At 39.9% G+C, this 22,878-nt stretch overlaps 1 protein-coding gene across 1 annotated transcript; it reads left to right on the top strand.

Moving 5' to 3' along the window:
• The first annotated feature begins 12,061 nt into the window (after window positions 1–12,061).
• LOC110539661 (olfactory receptor 8D4) lies at window positions 12,062–13,175 on the top strand. The gene has a single exon (XM_021626500.2). It carries the CDS (start codon window positions 12,145–12,147, stop codon window positions 13,078–13,080), a length of 936 nt encoding a protein of 311 aa, XP_021482175.1. The 5' UTR covers window positions 12,062–12,144; the 3' UTR covers window positions 13,081–13,175.
• Window positions 13,176–22,878: the final 9,703 nt, after the last annotated feature.

Here is a 22,878-nt window from a genome sequence, read left to right as displayed (position 1 = left end):
CTTGAGTGCTGTAGCCAGCAAGGGGCTGGCTGCTTTATTTCTTGTCTCTAAATTTCTGTCCTGGCTTAGCTCAGTGATGGGTTACCTGGAAGGATAAGATAAAATAAATTATTTTTTTCTCCAAGTTGCTTTCAAACATGGTATTTTGTCACAGAAAACAAACAAACAAACAAACAAAAACAAAAACAAAAAAAACCTCTAAGAAACCCACGAAAGGTTGGAGGTTAGGTTTTAAAATGAGAATCCATTTCTAATTATACCCACACACCAAAGTGTTTTCATCCCACAGTAATCTCAGAAAAAAGAAGTGATATTAGCATGACATTAATGATTGTAGGATTCACCTTCAAATAATTGGATATGTTCCCACTGAGACAATTAAGACTTTCCAAATAACACTAGCTCTAGAGACCATACGAAAAATGAAATGATTACTAATCTAAATTAGTATCTCTGTTCTTACTGAGCTGTGTAGATGCCCCTGTAATCCAGTGCTAATTGCTAAGATCTTAAGGCCTAGTAAGTTACAATAAACTACTGGACTTTTGTAACTCTGGGATCTTGTAGGTGAGTTTTTACCTACAAGATTGTTTGTGGGATTCTCGTTCAGGTATTCTTTTCTTTCACCTTAAAGTGGAAGGGTGTTGTCTGTCTTCATTAGCTCAATGATAAATGCATTTTGGCCTGGTAACAAGAAGTCCTAAAGCAGTACTCTTCTCTACCTGATGCCTGGATAGTCTGACTCCTGCTTGAAGAGTATGTATCCAAGGTGATTTTTGCGAGATTTCCTGTAGCTGAAAATTCTGATATATGAAAAAAAAAGTCACAAAGATTCAACATGAGTCATGGGGGACTTACATGAAGGACCTTCTCCTCTGCCTGCTGGGTCTAAGTGAAGAAAGTGTTAATGAGTGAATAGTATCCACGCTGCACGTGTTTATGGAGCATGTACACACTTGCAATCAGACACATTTTATACTGCTTGGTCTCTGAATTCTTGTCTATTGAAGAATGTTCCTGAGATGGGAAAAAGGTCCTTTATACTAGGACTTCCTCATGTGCAGAATTGGTGATGGACTTTGCTATGCTGTAAGATTTCCTGATTCTGTAATTCAGTGAATATTTATGCCTTTGATTTGGCTTATTCTTCCAAATTAGCTACCTTCTATATGACATTGTACAGCAACTCACAAATAATTTTTTTATCTCACAAATCAACTTCTTGCATAATGAAAGAACATGTGTGTATAATCATGATAGGTTTAGATGAAAATTCTTTTATTGAACATTATTTATAGCATGTAGAATTCCTTGGCTAAAAATCTAGAACAATCTCTGTGCAATGTGCCGAGGGACAAATGGAAGTGGAATAGGTGATTACTTAAGGTATTTCATTTTAAAGATCAATATTATCTGGCCATAACACTGTCCCATTCTCATACCATAAACTGTGGTGATTCCTCTGCAGGCTTTACAGCAGGCAGGGAAACAAACAAACAAACAAACAAACAAAACGATCAGGTATGAAAGACACTCAGCTCAGCCTGATTTTATTGTAACCTATGCTAGACCAGGACGTCTAGAGTCTGGCCCACATCATTTTTTCTTAGCCATATTTAAGCACAGCACAATTTTGCGAAAAAGTAGTCAGAACAATTAACAGTCTCAAATGCACAACAATTTTAGATATGTTTACGTTGAGATTCTTTACAAAGCACATTTGGTTTCTTTCACAAGAATGGATACTGTTGACTCACAGATAGTGCCCCAGACGTAGGGTCTAGGGAGCTTGACTGAGGTAAACATAATGCCTGCGGGTGTCGGCATCGGCCTGGCCCTAAGATAACACAGAGGTCACTTACGCTGTTGCAAAGCACAAATGATATTACTTATAAGAATGGGGCTTTTTTTGGTCTAGAAGCTGTGCTCAAGATTTAGGGGGAAAGGGTCTGGGAGATACTGACAGAATCTGTCTCATCAGAGAGTGAAGGAACATCATGTCATAAAACATTCCTGGCATTCCAGGAAGAGCAGCATTCTTGGAACCTCATTCCATTGAAGAGGTAAAAATGTGTGTTTGGCTTTCTTGGCTTCTTCAGTGCTTATCTGTGTGCCAAAGCCTTTTTGTCCTCTACAATAAACCTTATCATTCCTATCTGATTTTATTTTAAGTACAGATATGGATTTTTTTCTCTGCTGTTTCTCAGCATTGCTGTTTCCTATTTGAGTCCATGGACTAACAAAGTATGTTTAATCATTCTTTGAATTCCTTAGGAACTCTATTACTCTTTTATTTTATTTTTTCTATTAGTTACAGTTTATTTTGTATCCCTGCTGTAGCCCCCTCCCTCATTCCCTCCCAATCCCACCCCCCCCTTTTCTCCCCCCTGCCCCTCTCCAAGTCCACTGATAGGGGAGAACCTCCTCCCCTTCTATCTGACCCTAGCTTATCAGGTCTCTTCAGGGCTGGCTGCTATGTCCTCCTCTGAGGCCTAGCAGGACTGCTCCTCCCTTGGGGGTAGGGGGAGGTCAAAGAGCCAGCCATTGAGGAACTCTATTTCTCTTTAGATAACTTTTCCTTGCATTCTCACATGACTGGATTATTTGTTCCTCTTCTGAGTCCTAGCTATTCTCTAGAAGAAGTTCATATGAGAACATGACTGCTGGAGCTAGAGCTTTGGTTATCTTGATGTGGGATTAGACAATTTACAGCACAAGTTTTGCTTTTACTTGGATCACCTGGTAGCTAGCTTTTGGAGGTAGTAGAGATGACCAGGAGGAGGAAGCTTCCATATTTAGCTGAACATTATACACAACTATGAGTCTGAGGTTTTATTTGATACTTTTTTCAAAATCGAATAACTCAACATACTCCTGACTGTATTTTAAATATGCCAATAAGCCATCAGTTTGTTTACATTAACAAACTTGATTTTGTGAAATCTTCTTTGACACAGGAAAGAACTTTCTGAACAGGATACCAATAACAGTGACATGAACACCAAAAATTTATAAATGAGACCATATGAAACTAAAAAAAACCTTCTGTACAGCAAAGGATACCATCATTAAGCCATTGCAGTAGCCCACTGAATGGGAAAAAAACAACAAAAAACAAACAACACCCCCATAAAACACAAAAAACAAAACACAAAGCCAAAACCCCCAAACAAACAAACAAACAAAGCCAATGCCCCCGCCACAACCAAAATGGTGAATATAAAGAAAACAAACAACCCAATTCAGTACAAGATTTAGCAGAGAGTTCTCAAGAGATGAAACATAAATGACAGAAAACACTTAAACACATTCAACATCCATAGCTATAAGGGGAATGCAAATTAAAACTTCTTTGAGGTCTCATTCTCTCCCAGTCAGAATGGCCAATATCAAGAAAACAAATGACATCTCATGCTGGTGCGAGAGTGAGAGGTGCAGGACAACTCTGAAGAAACAATGTCTCCCAGAAACAACAGGACTGGTTCATGAATGAAGTCGCAGAGAAGCTGTGAGTATGCACAAGACCAGCACAGGTTCTCAAAGACCAGACAAAAATCCCAGTGGGAAAGGGGAAGGGGACATGGACACGAGGTCCCAGCCCTAACCAAGAAGCTATTTGCAGTTGACACCTGCTGGGAAAGGGAAAACTACTTTATTCTAATGGAGTGTCACTGGGGTATATAAACCACACTCCATGGTGGCTTCATGCCTAGGAGGAGTTGGCCACAGAAAATGGACTCCAAGATTTTTTGCACTTTTTTTTTTGTCTTATAATGTTTCATAATGTTTTATTTCAATTTTCACTGTTTTTGAAGAGGGAGAAATAAGGAGAGGGAGAGGTAAGGAGGAGAGGGAGATGGAGAGAGAGAGAGAGACATGCAGTTGGGTGGATAGGGAAGTAGAATCAATCTGTGAGTTAGGGGGAGGGAAGCTATATGGTAGCTACTCTTTTTTGCCAACTTGACTAAATCTGGAATTAACTAAAACCTAGTGGCTGGGTACACCTGTGAGGGCTTTTTATTTATTTTTTTCTTAATTAAATAATTTGAAGTTGAGAGATCACTTTTAATCCAGATCTTTTTTGAGGTAGGAAGAGCCACCCTTAATCTGGGTCAGATCTTCTGCTGGCAGTCTACATAAAGGACATGGAAGAAGGAAGCTTGCAACTCGCTCTTTTTGCTTGCTTGCTCTTGTTCTCACTAGCAAAGTCATTCCTTCATTGGCGTTAGAGCCCATTTCTTCAGGATTCCAGTGTATACTGAAGACCACCTGAGAAATCCAGCCTTGTGAACCAAACTATTATTGGATTATCGGTTTTCCATTGGTGGAGAGCAATTGTCAGATTAGTTGGGCCATAGCCTGTAAGCAATTCTAATATACATATATTATATTGCATATAATATAAGTACATATATGAATATTCTAATAAATGTTCTAATATATATATATATATATACATATTCTCTCCTAGAGAATACTGACTAATAACATGTTGTATGGAAAAATTTTAAATAAATGGTAACAAGACTAGAAGTTTCTTCTTGTATCCAATTAATGAGAACAGTAGTATAAGAAACAAAAAAACTGTTCCAAAGGAAGATAGAGGAAGAGCTTCCAGAGATTTACAAAAGCAGTGCCACAAAACTGTAATGGCTGAGAAGAAGATGAAAGACTCATCAGAAAGAAGGAAGCTAAGTTGTGCAGCTCCACGGTCAGGGAAGGGATGCAGAAGCCTCAGGCAAACAGCCAGGTGTCCTGGTGAAGAGAGTCTGGCAGTCTTCGGTATGGAAGAAGCTCACAAACCTCAAACCAAGTCGATTAAACAGTGCTTCCTTCAGATGGCAAGTCAGTGGAGAGCAATTCCAGGATGTCACCCTGTGAGTCAGAGCACATTACGAGATGATGGAATCTTTTGTTAAAACTAAGATCCCTGGGGGCCTTGGAACAAGGAACAGACACAAGCCAGGAAGCTAGAATTTAAGATGTACAGTTCCCGGGTGAGAGACAGCCCTAGGAGGCAGCTGAGGAGAGCAGGAGAGCCGGACACCGACATGATGAAGCATGCGGACTCCAAGGGGCTCAGTCCAGGCACTGAAGTGCACAATTCTGCCTTCAGCGGCCCGGAGCTGTTCTCATTGGCTGGGAATGATATTGTTAGTAGCCAGTCGCGACAGAGAGCCCAGGACCACTGAAACACACTGCTCCAGCAGGGTGATTAATGCCTCATCACCTCAGGATGCTTGACGATACGAGGAAAGATGCTCCACAAGTACAGACTCAGTGCTCTGGCTGCTCCCCATGTTCCCACTGGAAGATGCTTTCCTGCTAGGTTCTGACTGACTCCAGGTAGTCTGGCCTGGGGAAACTGGCTGGTGTGTGGCAGAACCTGCCCAGCACACAGACTGCAGAGCCAATTATGGCCGTCCAAAGTCCTGGTGCGCAAGGAAAGGAGGTGACTAACGCGGTCACAGCTCTGGAGAACATCAGACAGTTGTCCAATGAAGGCACAGATGCGGCAGAAGCCATAAAAACAGCAGGGATTTCCAAGTTCAACTGATACCCTCCCCTCACCCATGCATGTAATTTGGTGTCACTCTCCGAGTTCCAAAGACCCAAGAGGAGACTACACCAACACATTTTTCCTTCCTTCCTTTCTTTTTTCCCCGCTCCTGTGACTTTCATTTCTCTTTTCGCCACACCATATGGCAGTTTTCCTTTGTTGCGTATGTCTATTTTTCATTCTCCTTCACATACTCATTTGATTTTGTTCACACACTGCTCAGTATTTTGTTCAATATTTGGTACTCTGTTTTCATCACGTTTTTCTCATTTTTCTTTTTGCTCCATGTCTCTCCTTTCTGTTATGCTTTTAGTGACATTTTGAGTCTAACATTTTGATTATTTTGAAAAAAGTTTGTTTTATTTTGTAAGGCATCTCTTATCTTTATCCAATTTCATTATTGACAAATTATTATTATTTTTATTTTTCTCCATTTTTTGACCTTTTCTTATAATGTCTCACTCTTTTTCACACCACAAAATTTGCCTCAATCATTTTTCTTTTATTATTTAATTTTATTTTCTTTTTCATTAATAGAAAAGAAAGAAAAGAACAATTATTCAAACAATAAGAAAAAAACAGAATTAAAAAATTAATAACATGTCTCAATAATATGTTTAAATAAAATGGCTTCACCTAATCAATAAAGAAATGCAGACTGACTGGATTAAAAAAACAATACCAACTGTCTGTTGTCTCCAAGAAGATACCTCACAAAGTCACCTGTAGATTAAGAGTCAGGGGCTGGATATTGAAGGGATGGCTCAGCAGTTAAGAACATTTACTGCTTTTGCAGAGGACCTGAGTTTGGTTTCCAGCACTCACATGAGGTGGCTTTCAGTTTTCTGACATCTGTACTTAGGTGGTACACACAAACTCACACAGGCTCACATAGATACACATAAATAAAAGTGGAGAAAAATGTCTAAGGCCAATGTGAATCTATTGGCAATGGGAGCTGGTGGCAAAAAGCAAAGCTGTCATGATATCTGATAAGGTAGTCTTCTAACTAAATCTAGAAGATACAAAAGCCACTACTACATCATAGCAGAGAAAGCAATTCCTCAAGAATTTATAAGAACTGCAAATACATAGACTCCAAATGTTAGAGTTTCAAATTTCATAAAACAAACACTAAGGCCATGATAGCAGTGAATGACCTAAGTGGTCCACTGTGATCTTAGAAAGGGCCATCAAAAATATCAACTTAGGAACTGTAGAAAGTCATTAGGAAATTAAAAAGAGAACTTGAAAATATAGCAGATTTTAACACAAGGTGTTTATTTGATAAGCTTATTGCCATCACCTTCTTGTAAAATAAGAAGGGAAACATGGTGCTCATTCTTTCTGCTCTTGTCCCATCAGTGCTTGTCTTAGCCTGAGCAGTGAGAGAAGAGAAAGAGTAAAGAGAATACAAATAAGAAAGAAGTCAAAAGATTACTCTTTTTATATATCTTTACTTAGAAGACCCGAAAGACATGACCAAAAGACTCTCAGACCTGATAATACTCTCATTAAGCTAGGAGGATGCAAAATCAAATGAAAAGCAAGAGAATATGCCAATCAGGACTTACTGAAAAAGAAATCAAGAAAAAGATCTCATTTACTGGAGTTTGAAAGACACCTACGCATAAACCTGACAAGCAGAGAGAGACAGAGAGAGAGAGAGAGAGAGACAGAGACAGAGACAGAAATTGAAGAAGACATTGAAGACTATCCTTCCTTATGGATAGTTTAATGCTATACAAATGGCTGTATTACTGAAAACATTCTACTGACTCAATACAATTCTCATCAAAATTCCTTTGACCTTATTCACAGAACTAGAATAAAAGTCTTAAAATTCATATGGACCTTGAACAACTAAAGTAACCCTAAGCAGAAACCACAATTCTAGAAGTATCATAATATCTGATCTCACCTTATACCACACACAGTGCCATAGTGAAGAATACAAAAACACACATGTAGACCAATGGAGTAGAGAAGAGAACCCAGGAATAAATTCTCATAGCCACAAACAGCTGTTTTTTTGTGAAATCATAAAAGACCTTGGAAATAAAGAGCTTCCTCAACAAATGGGCTGGGAAAACTAGGTATATTCAATGAAGAAGAATAAATCTAACCTAATGTTATTCTCTTCATTTAAAAATCAATTCAAAGTGGGACAAAGACCTCACTATAAAACCAGAAACACCAAAACTGCTAGAGGAAAGCATTTTCAGACACACACAGAGCCAAGAACTTTCTGAAAAGTACATCAGTTGCTCAGGAAATAATCCCAGAATTTATGGGATCACAAAAATTGACAAATAAGTTAAAACAAACAAACACTTCTGTATAGCAAAAAACAAAAACAAAAAAACCCCAAAAAAACAAACATCACCAGAGTGAATGACAGCCTACAGAATAGGAAAAAAAAAATGTTTCCAGTTACATGTTAGGTAAGAGATTCAGAACATATAAAGAACTGCAAAAACTAAACACTAAAAATCCCTGTATCCTCCAGTCAACAAGTAACAAACTGACAGCTCTAAATGACGATCAGGGAATAGACGGTTTTCAAATGAAGAAATACAAATAGCACACAAGCATTTGAAGAGGTGATGAGCATCTTTAGTCACCCAGGAAAACACAGGTTAAAACTGAGTTTAGAGACCATTTCCCCATTTTAATGGCTATTAGTAGGAAAGCCAATGGAAAATGCTGACAAGCATTTGGGATGAGAGAAACAGTTATGGACTTCTCGGAGGAGTATGAACTGTTGTGGTCACGATGAACGTTAGTGTGGAGGTTCCCAAGGGAACAAAAACTGGAATACCAAATGACTCAGCTGTATTACTGCTGGGTGTATTTGACACAATACAAAGAACATGTACACTACTGTTTATTGCAGCACTCTTTATAATAGTTAAGATCAAGAACCAGCCTAGGTGGCCATCAAGAGATAAGTGGATGAAGAGAATAAGGTACAGAAAAAATGCAATGCTTTCTCAGCTGTGGAAAAATGAAATGGTATTTGTAGGAAAACTGATACAACGGAAGTTATTGTTAAGCAAAATGAGCCAGACTCAGAAGGCTAAACAGTGCATGTTTTCTTTCATACGTGGAATCTAGATGTGTGTGTGTGGGCATGTGTGTGTGTGTATTGGAAGAAGTTCTACAATGAACGCACCTCAAAGAGTAAACATAGATAGTTAAAGGGATATGGATGACCCCAAAGGCATGTTTCCGAAGAATGTAGGTTGATTTCAGGGCACAGTTTAACGTCAAATATAAAGATATAGAAATATAGAAATATATAAAGAAGGGCCACAGTGTATTTATTTTTTTTCTTCACATCCTAGAGATTCTTGTTTTTATGCAGCAGACACTTTGCAACTAATTATGTCATAAATGTTCACAAAGCCAGATCTACTTGTTTTTCCCTGAAATTTCACAAGTTTCAAGTACTACATGTACCTTTTTAAGGTCACCAAAAGAAAAGGCTTACTCAAAGGTCATGAAACATTCTATCAGACATCCCAGCGAACCATGACTGGAAACCGAAGGCCATGACTGTCCCCTTGGGACAAGTTGTTTTCATGATTATCAGATGGGGAAACACGGAACCAGTTCCTTATCCAGGAAGAACTAAAATTTCCTTATGCCCTTTACACATTCTTATGTTTTCTGTGTCTTAGTTTCCTTGTTCATATCCTTATCTAGATCCCAATTATTATATTGCATCCCTTCAGCTTAAGTAAATTCACCGTACTTTTAAAGGTATAATTTGTAATCTACTATACTCTACAGTAATGAGGTTTTCCATTTCTGAGGCCAAACGACACCCAGGAACACATAAGTGCTTCCTAGGATGTTTCATTATTCAACAGTGTGTCCCAGTAGGGTATGTTTTGGGCAGCCTGTCAAATCCAGTGGGTTGCAAAAGCTCTAAGGGAGGGTCTGGAAGCCTTGCTCGGTGTGCTTAATCTATGAAGGATTCATGAAATTCTGCAGAGTGCAGCTTGGGACCAGTCCTTACAAACACACAGGGTGCTGAACCCCAGGAGACAGAGACCCCAGGGATGACCTGTCTTTATATTTCTATATTTAAAACACTATTGAACGAAGAGTAAAACTCTTAGCATCTTGTCTTCTGTTGCTCTTTAAACAGTTAAGGAAGAAGGCTTAATTAATCCATCTTTACTTCTTAGAGAAGAAGGAAAAGAGAAGAGATTCTCACCTAAAACAGCCAGGAGGAAGAAGGTGAGTTTCGGGACTATGGTGCTCATATTATCTGAGTATAACATGCTCCAAAATCCACTTGTGATTGTCCCAATGATCTCTAAAGTCTTGGCATATTTGTGTCCCAATGAGTCAGTAGAGAGAAGATGCTGTTATATTGAGCTTCAAAACTCACTTTGCAGACCCCGTAATGTTAGAATCTGTTCATGGTCTTGGTCTTATTTAGCTAAACACTCACCATCTCCTCATGTGCTTTGCAATATTTCTAAGTTTTACAGATAGAAAGTTCACAAAGACTACATTGCGAGTCAGTGGCTTCCCTGTAACTCTTAGATATGTGGTCAGAACTCTAAGAGTGTGCTTTCTATTACTCTGCATTCATAATGAGACTTCAGATTTAGGAAAAAAAATGTATTTACAACATGATAGCCTCTATCTATAAGTGGCTACTGAGCACTTTGATTTGATATGGCCTGAAAGTATGAAATATACTATGTTTTTCAAGATTTTCCCTAGTAGATTCCCAAGTGATAAGGTTGATGGGCAATGGACCATTTTGAATAGAAAGAATATAAACCTAGAATTTTCATGGGAATTAGGAAAAATAAAGAGAATTAACTGGCTTGAACAGAAGGCAGAAATATGCAAGACACTAGACCAAAAGAAGAAACAGGTAATATGGAAGACATTGTACTTTCATAGAAAGACCAGTAAGACTAGGGGTTTGTGTGGACATATTAGATTTGTTTTGAAAATGGTGTGTTTGCGATACTCAAGACAGGTTAAAACAGGCTTGGAAACATCCATGAAATTAAAGGCAAAAATAAAACCCAAGAATGTGAATCTTGTTAAACAGTCCTTTCACTTGTCTTTCTACACAGTCACTATGCGTACTCTGCACACACATGTCCTAACTGGTAAAGGATGATGGAAAAGGAACAGGCCAAGGGCAACTGGGTACACATATTTCCTCACGATACAGAAGATGCGTGCTTCATAGAGTTTAGCCCCACTAAGAGAGCACTGGTTGACTATCATTAAGGTCCCTTTAGAGAGAGGCTTCTGGGAAATAAGACTTTCTTGCATCTTTGGAAGTTCAGTTGGCCAAATAAAGTGTCATGTCCTTATTATTAGTAAATGATTGGAAACCAAAAGAGAATTGTTTCTTGAAGAGCCATGGAGAGCGGCAGACCCGGAAAAGCACAGGCTGAGAAGGTGATAGACACAAGCCTGAGAGGGACCCCACATGGAGTGAGAGTCCACACAGAGCTCTGTGATTAGCACAAAACCAAGGAAAAAGTAGTCAGACCTCAGAGACCAGGCCTTGCTTGGCCTGAGGGCAGGCCATTCCAGAATGGTTCCATCTTAGCTCTTCAGGAGAGCACAGGAATAGAGAAGAAGTGCCGTTTGAAAGCCTCCAGGCAGAGATGCTGCTCTCTGTGTTGTTGATGTTCCAGTAGCAGAAGGAGTCATTACCGCTTACAAAGGAATTCTTAACCCAGACAGTAGCTGAGATCAAGAAAGCTGCAAGGGCTCTGCGAGGTCAGTATTCTATCACCATCCATGTAGCACGAGGAGAATAAAGTTTCTACCCTGGGTAACCGTTTCAAGTCAGCTTTAAAATACTGCAAATACACACGTGAAATCTTGTTTCCTGAGTCACACTGTTGCTGTAAAGTATGTACAAATATATAAAAGTTTCCAAGTGGCTTATCATTGGGAATATTTTATGCTACATAGACCACAGAACTGAGGAACCATCTGTGTAAGCCAGCAGGTATCTGATAGCTGATGCTTCAGCACTTATTTCATGCCCTGCTTCTTAATGCTTTCACCTAGTTAGTATTCTGCTAGCAACGCTAAGAACCAAACCAAACCAAACCAAAGCAACAACCAACCAACCAACCAACCAAACAAACAAAAAAACCCAACCTAACTTGATAGTGGCAAGAGCAACTTCTGTGTGAGATAAGCAGAGTGAGGCACAGGCACATATGTGTTTCAGATGTGTCTTGGCCCCAGGCTCTTGGTTCTGCACTTCAGCTGACTTGCTTCTGTAGAACTACTTCACATTCCCCAGTATCACTCCTGTCCCAAATTTTGGGGTTGGAATGTTTTTTCCTTTACCAGGAGGAGGCACATGAGGAGATGGGGAGTGTATGAGTGATTCATAAAATTAATGTTAGGGAGATGTGTATGGACTTCCCAATGTATATGCTTACCTTTTGAATGTTATGACACAAAGTCTTTGCTTTCACAGCTAGAAATACCCAGGCTCTGGAAGACCTGATACCAACTGGATTCTCTCTCATTTGACAAAATTTTTTTTTCGTCACCCGCAAATTTCTCAGAAGAGAATGAGCATAAGAAATGACTCTGCAGTGACTGAGTTTCTCCTGTTGGGGTTAACAGAGGAACCAGCTCTTCAGCTGCCCCTTTTCTGCCTCTTCTTGGGGATTTACATAGTCACTGTGGTGGGGAATCTTGGCATGATTGCAGTCATCACACTGAATTCTCAACTTCACACCCCCATGTACTATTTCCTCAGCAGTCTCTCCTTTTTAGATTTCTGCTACTCTTCTGTTGTTACCCCCGAAATGCTGGTAGAGTTTGTAAGCAGGGATAAAACCATCTCTTATTCCGATTGTATGGCTCAGCTATTCTTCTTCTGTGTTTTTGTCATTTCTGAATGCTACATGTTGGCAGCCATGGCCTATGATCGTTATGTGGCCATCTGCAGACCACTGCTCTATGCTGTCATCATGTCCCCTCGGGTCTGTTCTCTACTGGTGGCTGCTGTCTTCTCAGTGGGCTTTACTGATGCTGTGATTCATGGGGGCTGTGTATTAAGGTTATCTTTCTGCAAATCCAACATCATTAAACATTATTTCTGTGACATTGTCCCTCTTATTCAACTCTCCTGCTCCAGCACTTACATTGATGAAATTTTGATTTTTGTCATTGGTGGATTTAACATGGTAGCCACCAGCCTGACAATTATCGTTTCATATGGGTTTATCCTAACTAGCATTCTCCGCATTCACTCTAAAGAGGGCAGGTCCAAAGCCTTTAGCACCTGCAGCTCCCACCTGACAGCTGTTCTTATATTTTACGGGTCTCTCATGTCCATGTATCTGAAACCCACTTCTAATGGCTCGCTCATCCACGAAAAAGTGACCTCAGTGTTTTATACCACAGTGATCCCCATGTTAAACCCACTGATATACAGTCTGAGGAACAAAGAAGTAAAAAACGCACTGGCGAAGCTTGTAAGAAGAAAAATACCTTCCTAATAAACATGCTTTTTACTGAGACCCATTTCTGTGCTGCTAATCATGTTTATGTGTGTGTTTATACCCCGACTCCTTCGAAGCAATCTGAGCCGAGCTGAGATCATCAATGTAACTATATTGTACTTGTTCAGATTACCGATTATATACACCTATTCTTAACATCATAAGTATGAAAGCAAGCAGTAGCATATATTTTTAAATTTAAAGTTTTGTATCACTACCAGAATTTTATGTTTTTTTTTTTTCTAAATCTAGTCCCAAGAGAAAACAAAACAAAACAACCAACTCCAGTGTACTGCATAATCATTTAAGGACAATAAAACCAAACAATAACACATAATGTGACAGAATTCATGACAACAAAATTTTATAGCAAATTTGGAGGAATTTTTTTTACATGTTTATTCTAAAGTGCTCATTAAAATCTACTCCTCTATTTGAGGGCAATTCTAAGATGAAGGTTAAACAAAGAATCAAGCTAATCCGACCTCAGCGAGAATGCTTGGCATCTGGCCATCTAAGCAGAAGACATAGCATATCCATATTAGGAAATATTTAAAATGTCTTTTTTTCCCCTCTCCGTCTTGACCAATATGTGTGCAGTGCTTTACTTACTATTATCTGTTCGGTTCCTGTGAGATGACTTTTTTCTTTTTTTTTTAAATTTTTATTTATATATTTATTTATTATATATAATAAATATATATATAACTATTTATTCACTTTGTATCCCAACTGTAGCCCCCTCCCTCATCTCCTCCCAGTTCCACCCTACCTCTCTCTTCTCCCCCTATGCTCTTTCCCTAGTGCCCTCATAGGGGAGAATCCCCTCCCCTTCTATCTGATCCTGGCTTATCAGGTCTCATCAAGGCTGGCTCCATCGACTTTTTTTTTTCCCCTCTATGCTTTAAGTATCTTTAATTTTCAGCTTACAGTATGATTTGGACAAAAAGTTATATTAAGCAATATCAAGTATGTGCTTGTCGATGTGAAAAGCGAAATGAGGCAGACTGAATGTAAACAGAGCTCATCTGAGCCAAAGTGAGGCTGGCCCAGGGTTAAGCGCACTGAAATGGCGAAAGAAAAGAAAAAAATCCCAAAAGGGTCGCTGCAAAGAGATGGTTGCAACTGTGTTGGCTGTGAAAAAGAGCACCAGATTCTTTCTAGAGGTCATTCATTGATGTCATGCATTCCAGGTAAGAATTGTGATAAGCTAAGCAAAACATTCTCCAAGTTATTTATTACTTTAACAGCGTCAGTGTGTCTGCAAAGAGCTGAGTTTAGAGGTTAAAATTAACCTGACCCTGAAAGTTCGAAATCCAGGAGCGCATGGCTGCTCTCTGAAAACCACATCTCTAAGGCTCATCTGGGGTTTGCAGACCCCTCTTTTTTCATGTCTTTAAACTCATGATCAGTCAAGAGAAAGAACGTGTGTGGATTTGGGTAGGGAGGAGAGGATATGGGAGGAGAGGAAGCCGAGGTTAGAATGTATTGCATTAAAAAATATACTATTTTCAATTAAAAAATGTTAGGGTTATAATGGTGGGGTTGGGAATACTGAGGAAAGTAAATGAGAGGGCTTGATGAGTGTGAGACAGTCACACTGGCCAGATCAGAGGGAAGACAATAAAGCTGGTCTTGGCAGACTTCCAGGCTCGGAAGAGTGCTTCCAACAGAGGAACACATGCGCGCTGCTGTCTCCCACGCATTCTACTATACCTATCTGCAACGGACTAAATGAAAATGGTAAGAATGGTTTCCACCTAAAAAGGTCTCCTCCTAGTCCAGGGAGTGGACCGGGCAAACAGGAAAATAATGATGGAACCAAGAAAAACCACAGTTATGTCTTGGTGGCCGTGCCTGCTGAGGGACAAAACTCCCCTCCGTGGATAGAAATCCTTGAAGCTGCAGTTGGGTTGTTTCAGAACAATGTTTAGAACAATAGGACATTCCCACACACACGTGTGCACTAACGAAGGGTTTTAAACTTCAAGAACATGCGACATTTTGTTTTTGACACAATTACCCTTTTGTGGAGCTCATGGAAAATGCTATAAAACTATCATCTGGGCCAATAAGATTTGTGACATGAAATGTGTCAACTCATCCCTTGAATGCTTCTTTCCTCAAAAAAATTCATTAAATACTTCTTTAAAATCCACACACAGAAGCCACTCCTGCTGCTTGCAGCAGATAACTCCATCCACTCCATGAGCTGCTGGATTTGCGTAGTCTACCCACAAGGCTGTGCTTCTTGCCCCGGGGCAGCTCACTTCAATCTCTGGCTCCCGTCCTAGTTTTCCCATAAGGCTGTGCTTCTTGAGCCCACTTTGATCTCGGGACAGCTCACTGTGCTTATCTTTGTTTCTGCTGCTGTGCCAAGTAAACATGCTCTTCAATGTCTCGACTGAATTCATCCTTCAAGAAGACAAAGGACCTGTAATGATTCTATAGAATACTCATAATTATGACAAAGTGTTCCAATTATTTATAGTAAACAAAGTGTTTTTTTCACACAATTTTTAGTCTTTTTAAGATCTTTAAAAATTAATTCTTTGAGACAAGAACTGTGTCCACTGTATTTTGATCATATTCACCCCATCTGTAACCTCCTTCCAGATCTACCTTCTTCCTTATCCACCCAACTTTTAAAAACCAACAGTTACAGTGTATGCTTCCCCTCTACTCTTGGATGTGTGGCTTTCCGATGAAGTGTAGTTGACGCACCTGAGGGTGACACCCTTAAGGAAAACTGTCCTCAGCTAAGTAGAAATCAGTTGACAACAGCTCTTTAGCAGGGGGTAATAACTATCTCTAACTCTTTCCCTCTGCCACAAATGGATGAAAACAAATAAATTTATATGGTGCTTCCTAAAACATGTTAGCAGATAGAGCTTTTGGTAAGAGAGAAAAATAAGTCTACACATTCATACAGGTACGTCTGAATATATCAGAATATGTGTGCAGCCACCTCTTAGTCTCTGTCTGTCTGTTTCTGTCTGTTTGTCTATCTATCTCTATCATCTATTTATTTACCTATCATCTATCTATAGATCTATCATCTGTCTATCTATCTACCTACAATCAATCTATCTATCAATCTTTCTATCTATCTATCTATGTATCTATATCACCTATTTGTGTGTTTGTCTATCATTTAGCTAGTATTTATTCTTTTTTGGCATGTTTCTCTCTCAAGGGATACCCCCTCCTGTTACTGATGAGTTAAGATGGCCCCAATATTTTTTTTTTCTTATTCCAAACAAATAAGGTGAGACTTAAAAGTATCCTGGCTTTCTACTTATACACATCTTCCAGAATACAACTCAGAGAAGAAAAGCCCAAGAACAGAGTAGTAGTTTAGTTGCTTTGAGGAAGCAGATTTCAGAGGTTGAGAAAGTGAAGGCTCTTTCAATATTTGGTGCATAACATTAGAGAGGAGAAAGATTAAACAGAGAAAGAGCTTCATCCCCCTTCCCAAGGTGTGACCAAATACGAGTGAGCAGGGCAAAACTCCACAGACTATGAGACCAGTAACTGCTGGGAAACTCGGAGGGGGTGGGAGATCTTCTGCAATGATCTGCTAGCTGTGCCAGATCCATCCATCCAAGGAATAGGACAGAGGTTAATTTGAACAATGAGCATAACCAGAAATCAGAAACATTATAATGGTACAGCTAAATTTCCTCTGAACTAATGCCAGAGTAGACCTGTGGGGAAAAAAAAATGTATTTAAAGCTCCCAATGGCTCACCTTAATAATAAATAACAGCCAAAAAAGAAAGGAAGCTGAAGTCTATGCCCTCTCTTTCTCTAGGGTCATGCTATGTAGCTTAAGCTGGCCTAGAACTAGAGATGCTCCAGCCTCCACCTCAGAGTGTTGAAGTTACTAACATGGATTTGAAATAAATGTAGCACACAATAATACAGTAAGACGAGAAAGTCTGAATATGCGCCTGTGTGATGTTAGCAATTTGTGGAGAGATTAGGATGCCCTTGCATGCGAGGAGCAGCAGATCTTGTCTCCTAAGTGAGAGTGAGTTAATAGAAAGCAAACAGAAGCCACAGAAGTGATGGAGTGAAGAGAAAAGCCTTTAAATGGCTATGATAAAAATAATACAAGATTAAAAAAACAAATTTGCAGAGGATAAAATAAACAGCGTTACACATGTAAAAAAAGGAGTGATGTCAGCTGACCCAGCGTACAAGGACCCATCCCTCCACACGACCACTGAAGAGTCCTCCACACTGTCAGGCTCAGCTGTGCTAGAATTTGATCTGTAGTGGCCACGTACGTGGTAGGCAGATGTGGCAGTAGCTTGGCAGTTCGGCACTTGCCTCACACATGCTAAGCCCCAGGCTTCCTTGCCAGCATTCCCCAGGCTTTCTGATAGATGCAGAGGCATAAGTCTGTGGTCCCACTGTGGGCTCCTAGTCCTCTGACATGGATGGAAGGAGCAGATTCAATTTTCACTTAAAAGAATTGTGCTTGTGTGACCTCCTCTCTGGAAGCCTCCTGAAGGTGGATAACAGTGGATACAATGTTTTCTTCCTCTTTGCTAAAAGTAACAAATTTCACTATACAAGGTAAGATAAAATTTGAGATTTGTATACGTAATTTTTTGCCTGGCCCAGGTAGATTATTCTTTGATCTTTAGAGGTGTGTCATAGTGTGAGTGCTAAACTGACATACACCTGTATAGGCATCACATGTTTGTACACACATGTACATACATACACACACACACACACACACACACACACACACACTAAAATAGTGTGGCAAATGCCAGGACACTGGAAGCCTAGCAGTTAAATCTGAAAAGAAAAATCTCTTGGGAAATTAAAATATTCATAAGTAGTATGTATATATCAGAAATCCATTAATTTTATGTGCATGTATGTTGGTGCAGCATGAGTGTACCTGATTCTTGAGATCAGGAAAGGGAATGTTCTGGAACTGGAGTAGTGGATGGCTGTGAGCCAGTGTGTGGGTGCTGGGAACTGAACACATGCATTCTGTGAGAACAAGAGCTCCTAATCGCTGAGCCATCTCTTAGTCCAGTAGCAGGGACTTTGAGAGCCATTCAAAGGCAAGAGAAGACAAAAGAAGACTCTGCTTTTCATCTCTTACTGGTCTCTAGGATCAGTGCCAGCAGGAAGTGTGCCTGAGAGAGAATGTCAGTGCCTGGGGCAGAATCAGTCTGCAAGGATGGAGATTTCTGCTGTTTTAGAAACCATGTTTTCTTTCCTCTCACCCGTCCTCCAACTTCTTCTCTACCACCACCTCCTCCCCTCTCTCTTCATTTTTAGTCTCTCTCTCTCTCTCTCTCTCTCTCTCTCTCTTTGCTTCTATGCAGTCAAGGAAACCTTCAGCAAAATAGAAGCTGAAAACCAAGCAACCAAATTGATTTGAGCATTTCCAGACAATCAAGAGCTGAGGATTTTGCTGCCAAGACTCACCTACCCCCTGAGAAAGGGTAGTATGACACAAAAAGAGATTAGATGTTAACTCAAAGCTCAGTGATGAGCACAGATTTCCAGGGAGGTAGCTCTCTAGGTAACTACAAAGTACAGTTTTGTAGTATTTTATAAACACACCTTTTATTACGTAAAAGATTTAAAGACATGCCTTAAAAGGAGTATAAATATACCCTACTGGGCACAGAAGATAAAAGGATATAATTTGTGAAAGCTTTGTTTAAAAGGAAAAGATCTAATTATATAGGAATATAGTTTTCATGTTTCTGACAGTGCAATTTATGTTCCTTTAGCCAATATGTTGTGCATTTGGGATATTATTTATCATCTCATGGTAATCATTAGGTGAATATACAACATTTTTATGTAAAAGGAAATGAGGAAAGAACACGAGGAGCACCTGTGTTAACTTTCCTTTGTCAGGATAAAGCCCTGCAGACAGCTTATGGGGAAGGGTTCATTTTGGCTCCTGATCTCTGAGGTTGCAGCCCATGCTTAGCTTCTGCATTGTTCTTGGGATTATGATGTGGCAGTACACCAGGGTTGGACAGTGCAGTGAAGAAAAGCTGCTAAATCATGCTTACCAAGAAGCAAAGGTGGAGGAAGGGGCTGAGGTCCCAACATTCCATTAAGGCATCTCCTCTAATGATTTGCCTTCTTTCTGCTTGATTCCACCCAACAGATATTGCAGTGCTGCTCAATACCAGAAGCCAAGCCTTTAAAAATGGTACTTTTGTTTAGTTTACACGGTAGTACTGCATTTAATCAACTAAACGCACAAAGAAGCACCAATCACAGGAACAAGAGGCATAAAAACTCCAAAACTTACTGAAATAAAACAGAAGAATCCCAGAAGACCTTTCACATTAGTAATCATTTTAAATGTAAGTTGAATTGCCAAATGAAGAAGCAGTGCCAGTATAGTGGATGAAGAAAGACCATAGTCTAACTATATAGTTTCCACAAGGTTGATCTGACAAATAGGTTGGAAGACAAAGACTAGAAAAGTAACTTATTAAAAATAAAAACCAAGAGATAGCAAGAGTGGCTACAGTTATGTGAGACAACATAGACCTTGAATCCAAACTGTTTCAGGAGATACGGAAGGCTATCATATGTTGACCAAAGGTGAAACTTGTCAAGCACCTACAAGAACTATAGACAGACACATACCAAACAACAGAGTCCCAGCATATACAAATTAAGAGCGGCAGAGTTTTGTAATAGTATCTGAAGACTATACGCCACAATTTAAATAATGGATAAAACAACTTAAACATGGTAGACAATATGTCATCTCTAAACAACACCCCTACCACAGAGAATATATTTTTTCTCAAGTACACATAGACGGTTCTCCAGGATAGACCATATGCTAAGTCACAAACAAATCTTAATAAAATTAATTCAAATTAATTTAAAGTGTATTTTCCAACTGCAATAAAATCAAACTAATAGTGAATATCAGAATAAAATATAAAGAACTTAAGGAGTTAAACACCAACAAACCAAGGAATCCAATTAAAAAATGGGGTACAGAGCTTAACAGAGAATTCCCGATAGAGGAATATCGAATGGCAGAGAAACACTTAAAGAAATGCTCACTGTCCTTAGTCATCAGGGTGATGCAAATCAAAACAACTCTGAGATTTCACCTTATACCCATTAGAATGACTAAGATAAAAAAAAAAAACTCAAGTCACAACACATGCTGGTGAGGATGTGGAGAAAGGAAAACCCTGCTCCATTGCTGATGGGAATGTAAACTTGTACAACCACTTTGGAAATCAATCTGGCGCTTTCTCAGACAATTAGGAAGAGTGCTACCTCAAGACCCATCTATACCACTCCTAGGCATATATCCAAAATATGCTCAAGTATACAAGGACATTTGCTCAACCATGTTCCTTGCAGCTCTATTTGTAATAGCCAGAAGTTGGAAACAACTTAGATGTCCCTCAATGGAGGAATGGATAGAGAAATTACGGTAATTTATACAATGGAATACTATTCAGCTATTAAAAACAAGGAAATCATGAAATTTGCAGGCAAAGAACAGTAGGAACTAGAAAAGAGCATCTTGAGTGAGGTATCCCAGAAGCAGAGAGACACACATGGTATATCCTCACTCATAAGTGGATATTAGACATATAATACAGGATAATCATACTAACATCTCTACTCCTAAAGAAACTAAACAACAAGGAAGACCCTAGGGAAGATGCTTAATCCTTATTCAGAAGGACAAATGTGATAGACATCAGAAGCAGAAGAAAACAGGGAACAGGACAGGAGCCTACCACAGATTGCCTCTGAAAGACTCTACTGGTCGAAGTATCGAAGCAGAGGCTGAGACTCATAGCCAAACTTTGGGCAGAGTACAGGGAATCTTATGAAAGAAGGGGGAATAGAAAGACCTTGAGGAGACAGGAGTGCCAAAAGGAGACCACCTGAGCCAAAAAAAAGAGTCCTGGGGGCCCTGAGGAGAATGATACCCCATCCAAGGATAATACATGAAGACGACCTAAAACCCCAGCTCAGATGTAGCCCATAGACTCAGTCTCCAAGTGTGGTCCCTAGTAGAGGAGCAGGTCTCTGGCATGAACTCAGTGACAGGCTCTCTGATCACCTCCCCCTCAGGGGAGCAGCCTTGCCAGTCCACAGGGGAAGACAATGCAACCATTCCTGATGAAACCTGATAGGCTAGGGTCAAACAGAATGGGAGGAGGACCTCCCCTATCAGTGGACTAGGGGAGGGACATGGGGGAAAAGAGGGAGAAAGGGTGGGATTGGGGAGAGACAAGGGAGGGGGCCACAGCTGGGATACAAATTGAATAAATTGTAATAAATCTTTAATGCAATCAAATCACTATTATAGATACAATAAGATAAACTCAAAGTGCTGAGACTGAAAAAAAAAGTTTGGAAATTTAGTTTCAAAAAAATTAAATTTTTTTTTAAAGAAGAATATTTAGCTTTTTAAGTTAAAAAAAAAACAACCCAACAACTCAACTCTTGTTAGATTTAACTGGGAAATAAACACCTACAAGACAAAGTTGGTCAGAACTGGAAATTCTTCTCTAATGTTTAATTTTCATAGTTCTGGGAGGTGCCAGTAAGCTGCTGGGGAAGAAAAGTCATCAGCAGTCTTCTCCAGCCCTGGACCCTGCACGCTACAATCCTGATCTTTGAGGCGGGATGTACCCACTTATGCAGTCGTGGCATGACTCTTTGGGAATAACCAACAGCTTTCATATTTGATTTGTAGTTTGCTTCCAAAAAGGAAATTCATCCAGGGTTTAGTAAACTTGGCCAAACGCCTATATAGGTCAGGAGCTCACAGGTCCCAAGCAGGGAAACCACTGCTGTTGTTTTACTACACGGACATGTTGTCAAACTGCCTTCTAAAGATGTATGTTCATAGTAGTTGTTAGCATACTTTCAAAAACCTTTATTTACAGTTTTTATATCTCTTTCTCCCCACTCCACCCCAATCCCTTCCAACACCCCAACACCAGGTAGGAAGAGAAAAGGGTTCGTGTGAGAGGGGGCACAGCTCTCTTAGCTGCTTCCTGCTGGTTAGGGTCATTGGGCTCCTTGGAGCCAGTCCAATCCTCTTTTCAGCAGATCTCCAACTTCTTGCCTCACTGCATCAATAGCAACCAGGTGCTGCAGTGGGAAAGCAGCAGCCTAGCCCTTTCTTGGAGCTCCCCAACACTTTCTGGACCCTGGCATTTATTCTCTCTCCAGAGTCCTCAGATTTAAACTATCTGCATCTGGCAAGGAGCTCTTCTCAGAGCCCTCATGAGGCAAATAGCCTGCTGCTGTGGACCATCTGAATCAGTCCCACATCCCACCCCTTGGATTAAAACAAAAACATGTTTATATCCACAACAACCAGTGGGTTAGTATTGCTTCCAATCTTGGTAAGAGAAACTTGTTTTTCAGTGGGCAGTCATGAACGTAGAGACTCAAAACAGGCTAAAGTGTTGAGAATAAGATTGTTGAGAGTTCCTCATTAAATGGGAAATCTATTGCCCCCCACTAAGGCTTAGGAAACAGGATGGAAAAGTGTGCAGAAAAAAAATGTAAGATCCAAACGTTGGGAAAGAGTGTTAAGAAATGCTCTCTTCTTGATATATAACATGGCCATTAAACTCAGCAACTCACAGCAGCTGGGGCCTAAGACTAAGCCAGACGACATTCCAACATAAATGGGGAATGACTCATGAGATCTTACCCCTAGCTCAAGAACAGTTTATGGCTGTTGGAGGTGGGGAATTAAGTTTTTCTTTAGTTGGGTAGCCACTGGCAAGCT

The sequence above is a fragment of the Meriones unguiculatus genome, chromosome 1 (genome assembly GCF_030254825.1).
Source record: "Meriones unguiculatus strain TT.TT164.6M chromosome 1, Bangor_MerUng_6.1, whole genome shotgun sequence".
Lineage (NCBI taxonomy): Eukaryota > Metazoa > Chordata > Mammalia > Rodentia > Muridae > Meriones > Meriones unguiculatus.
The sequence above is the reverse complement of the archived record's forward strand: the minus strand, read 5'-3'. Positions and strand labels throughout refer to the sequence as shown.

Coding starts and splice junctions, on each gene's coding strand:
- LOC110539661 (XM_021626500.2), top strand. CDS start 12,145: ATGAGCATAAGAAATGACTCTGCAGTGACTGAGTTTCTCCTGTTGGGG.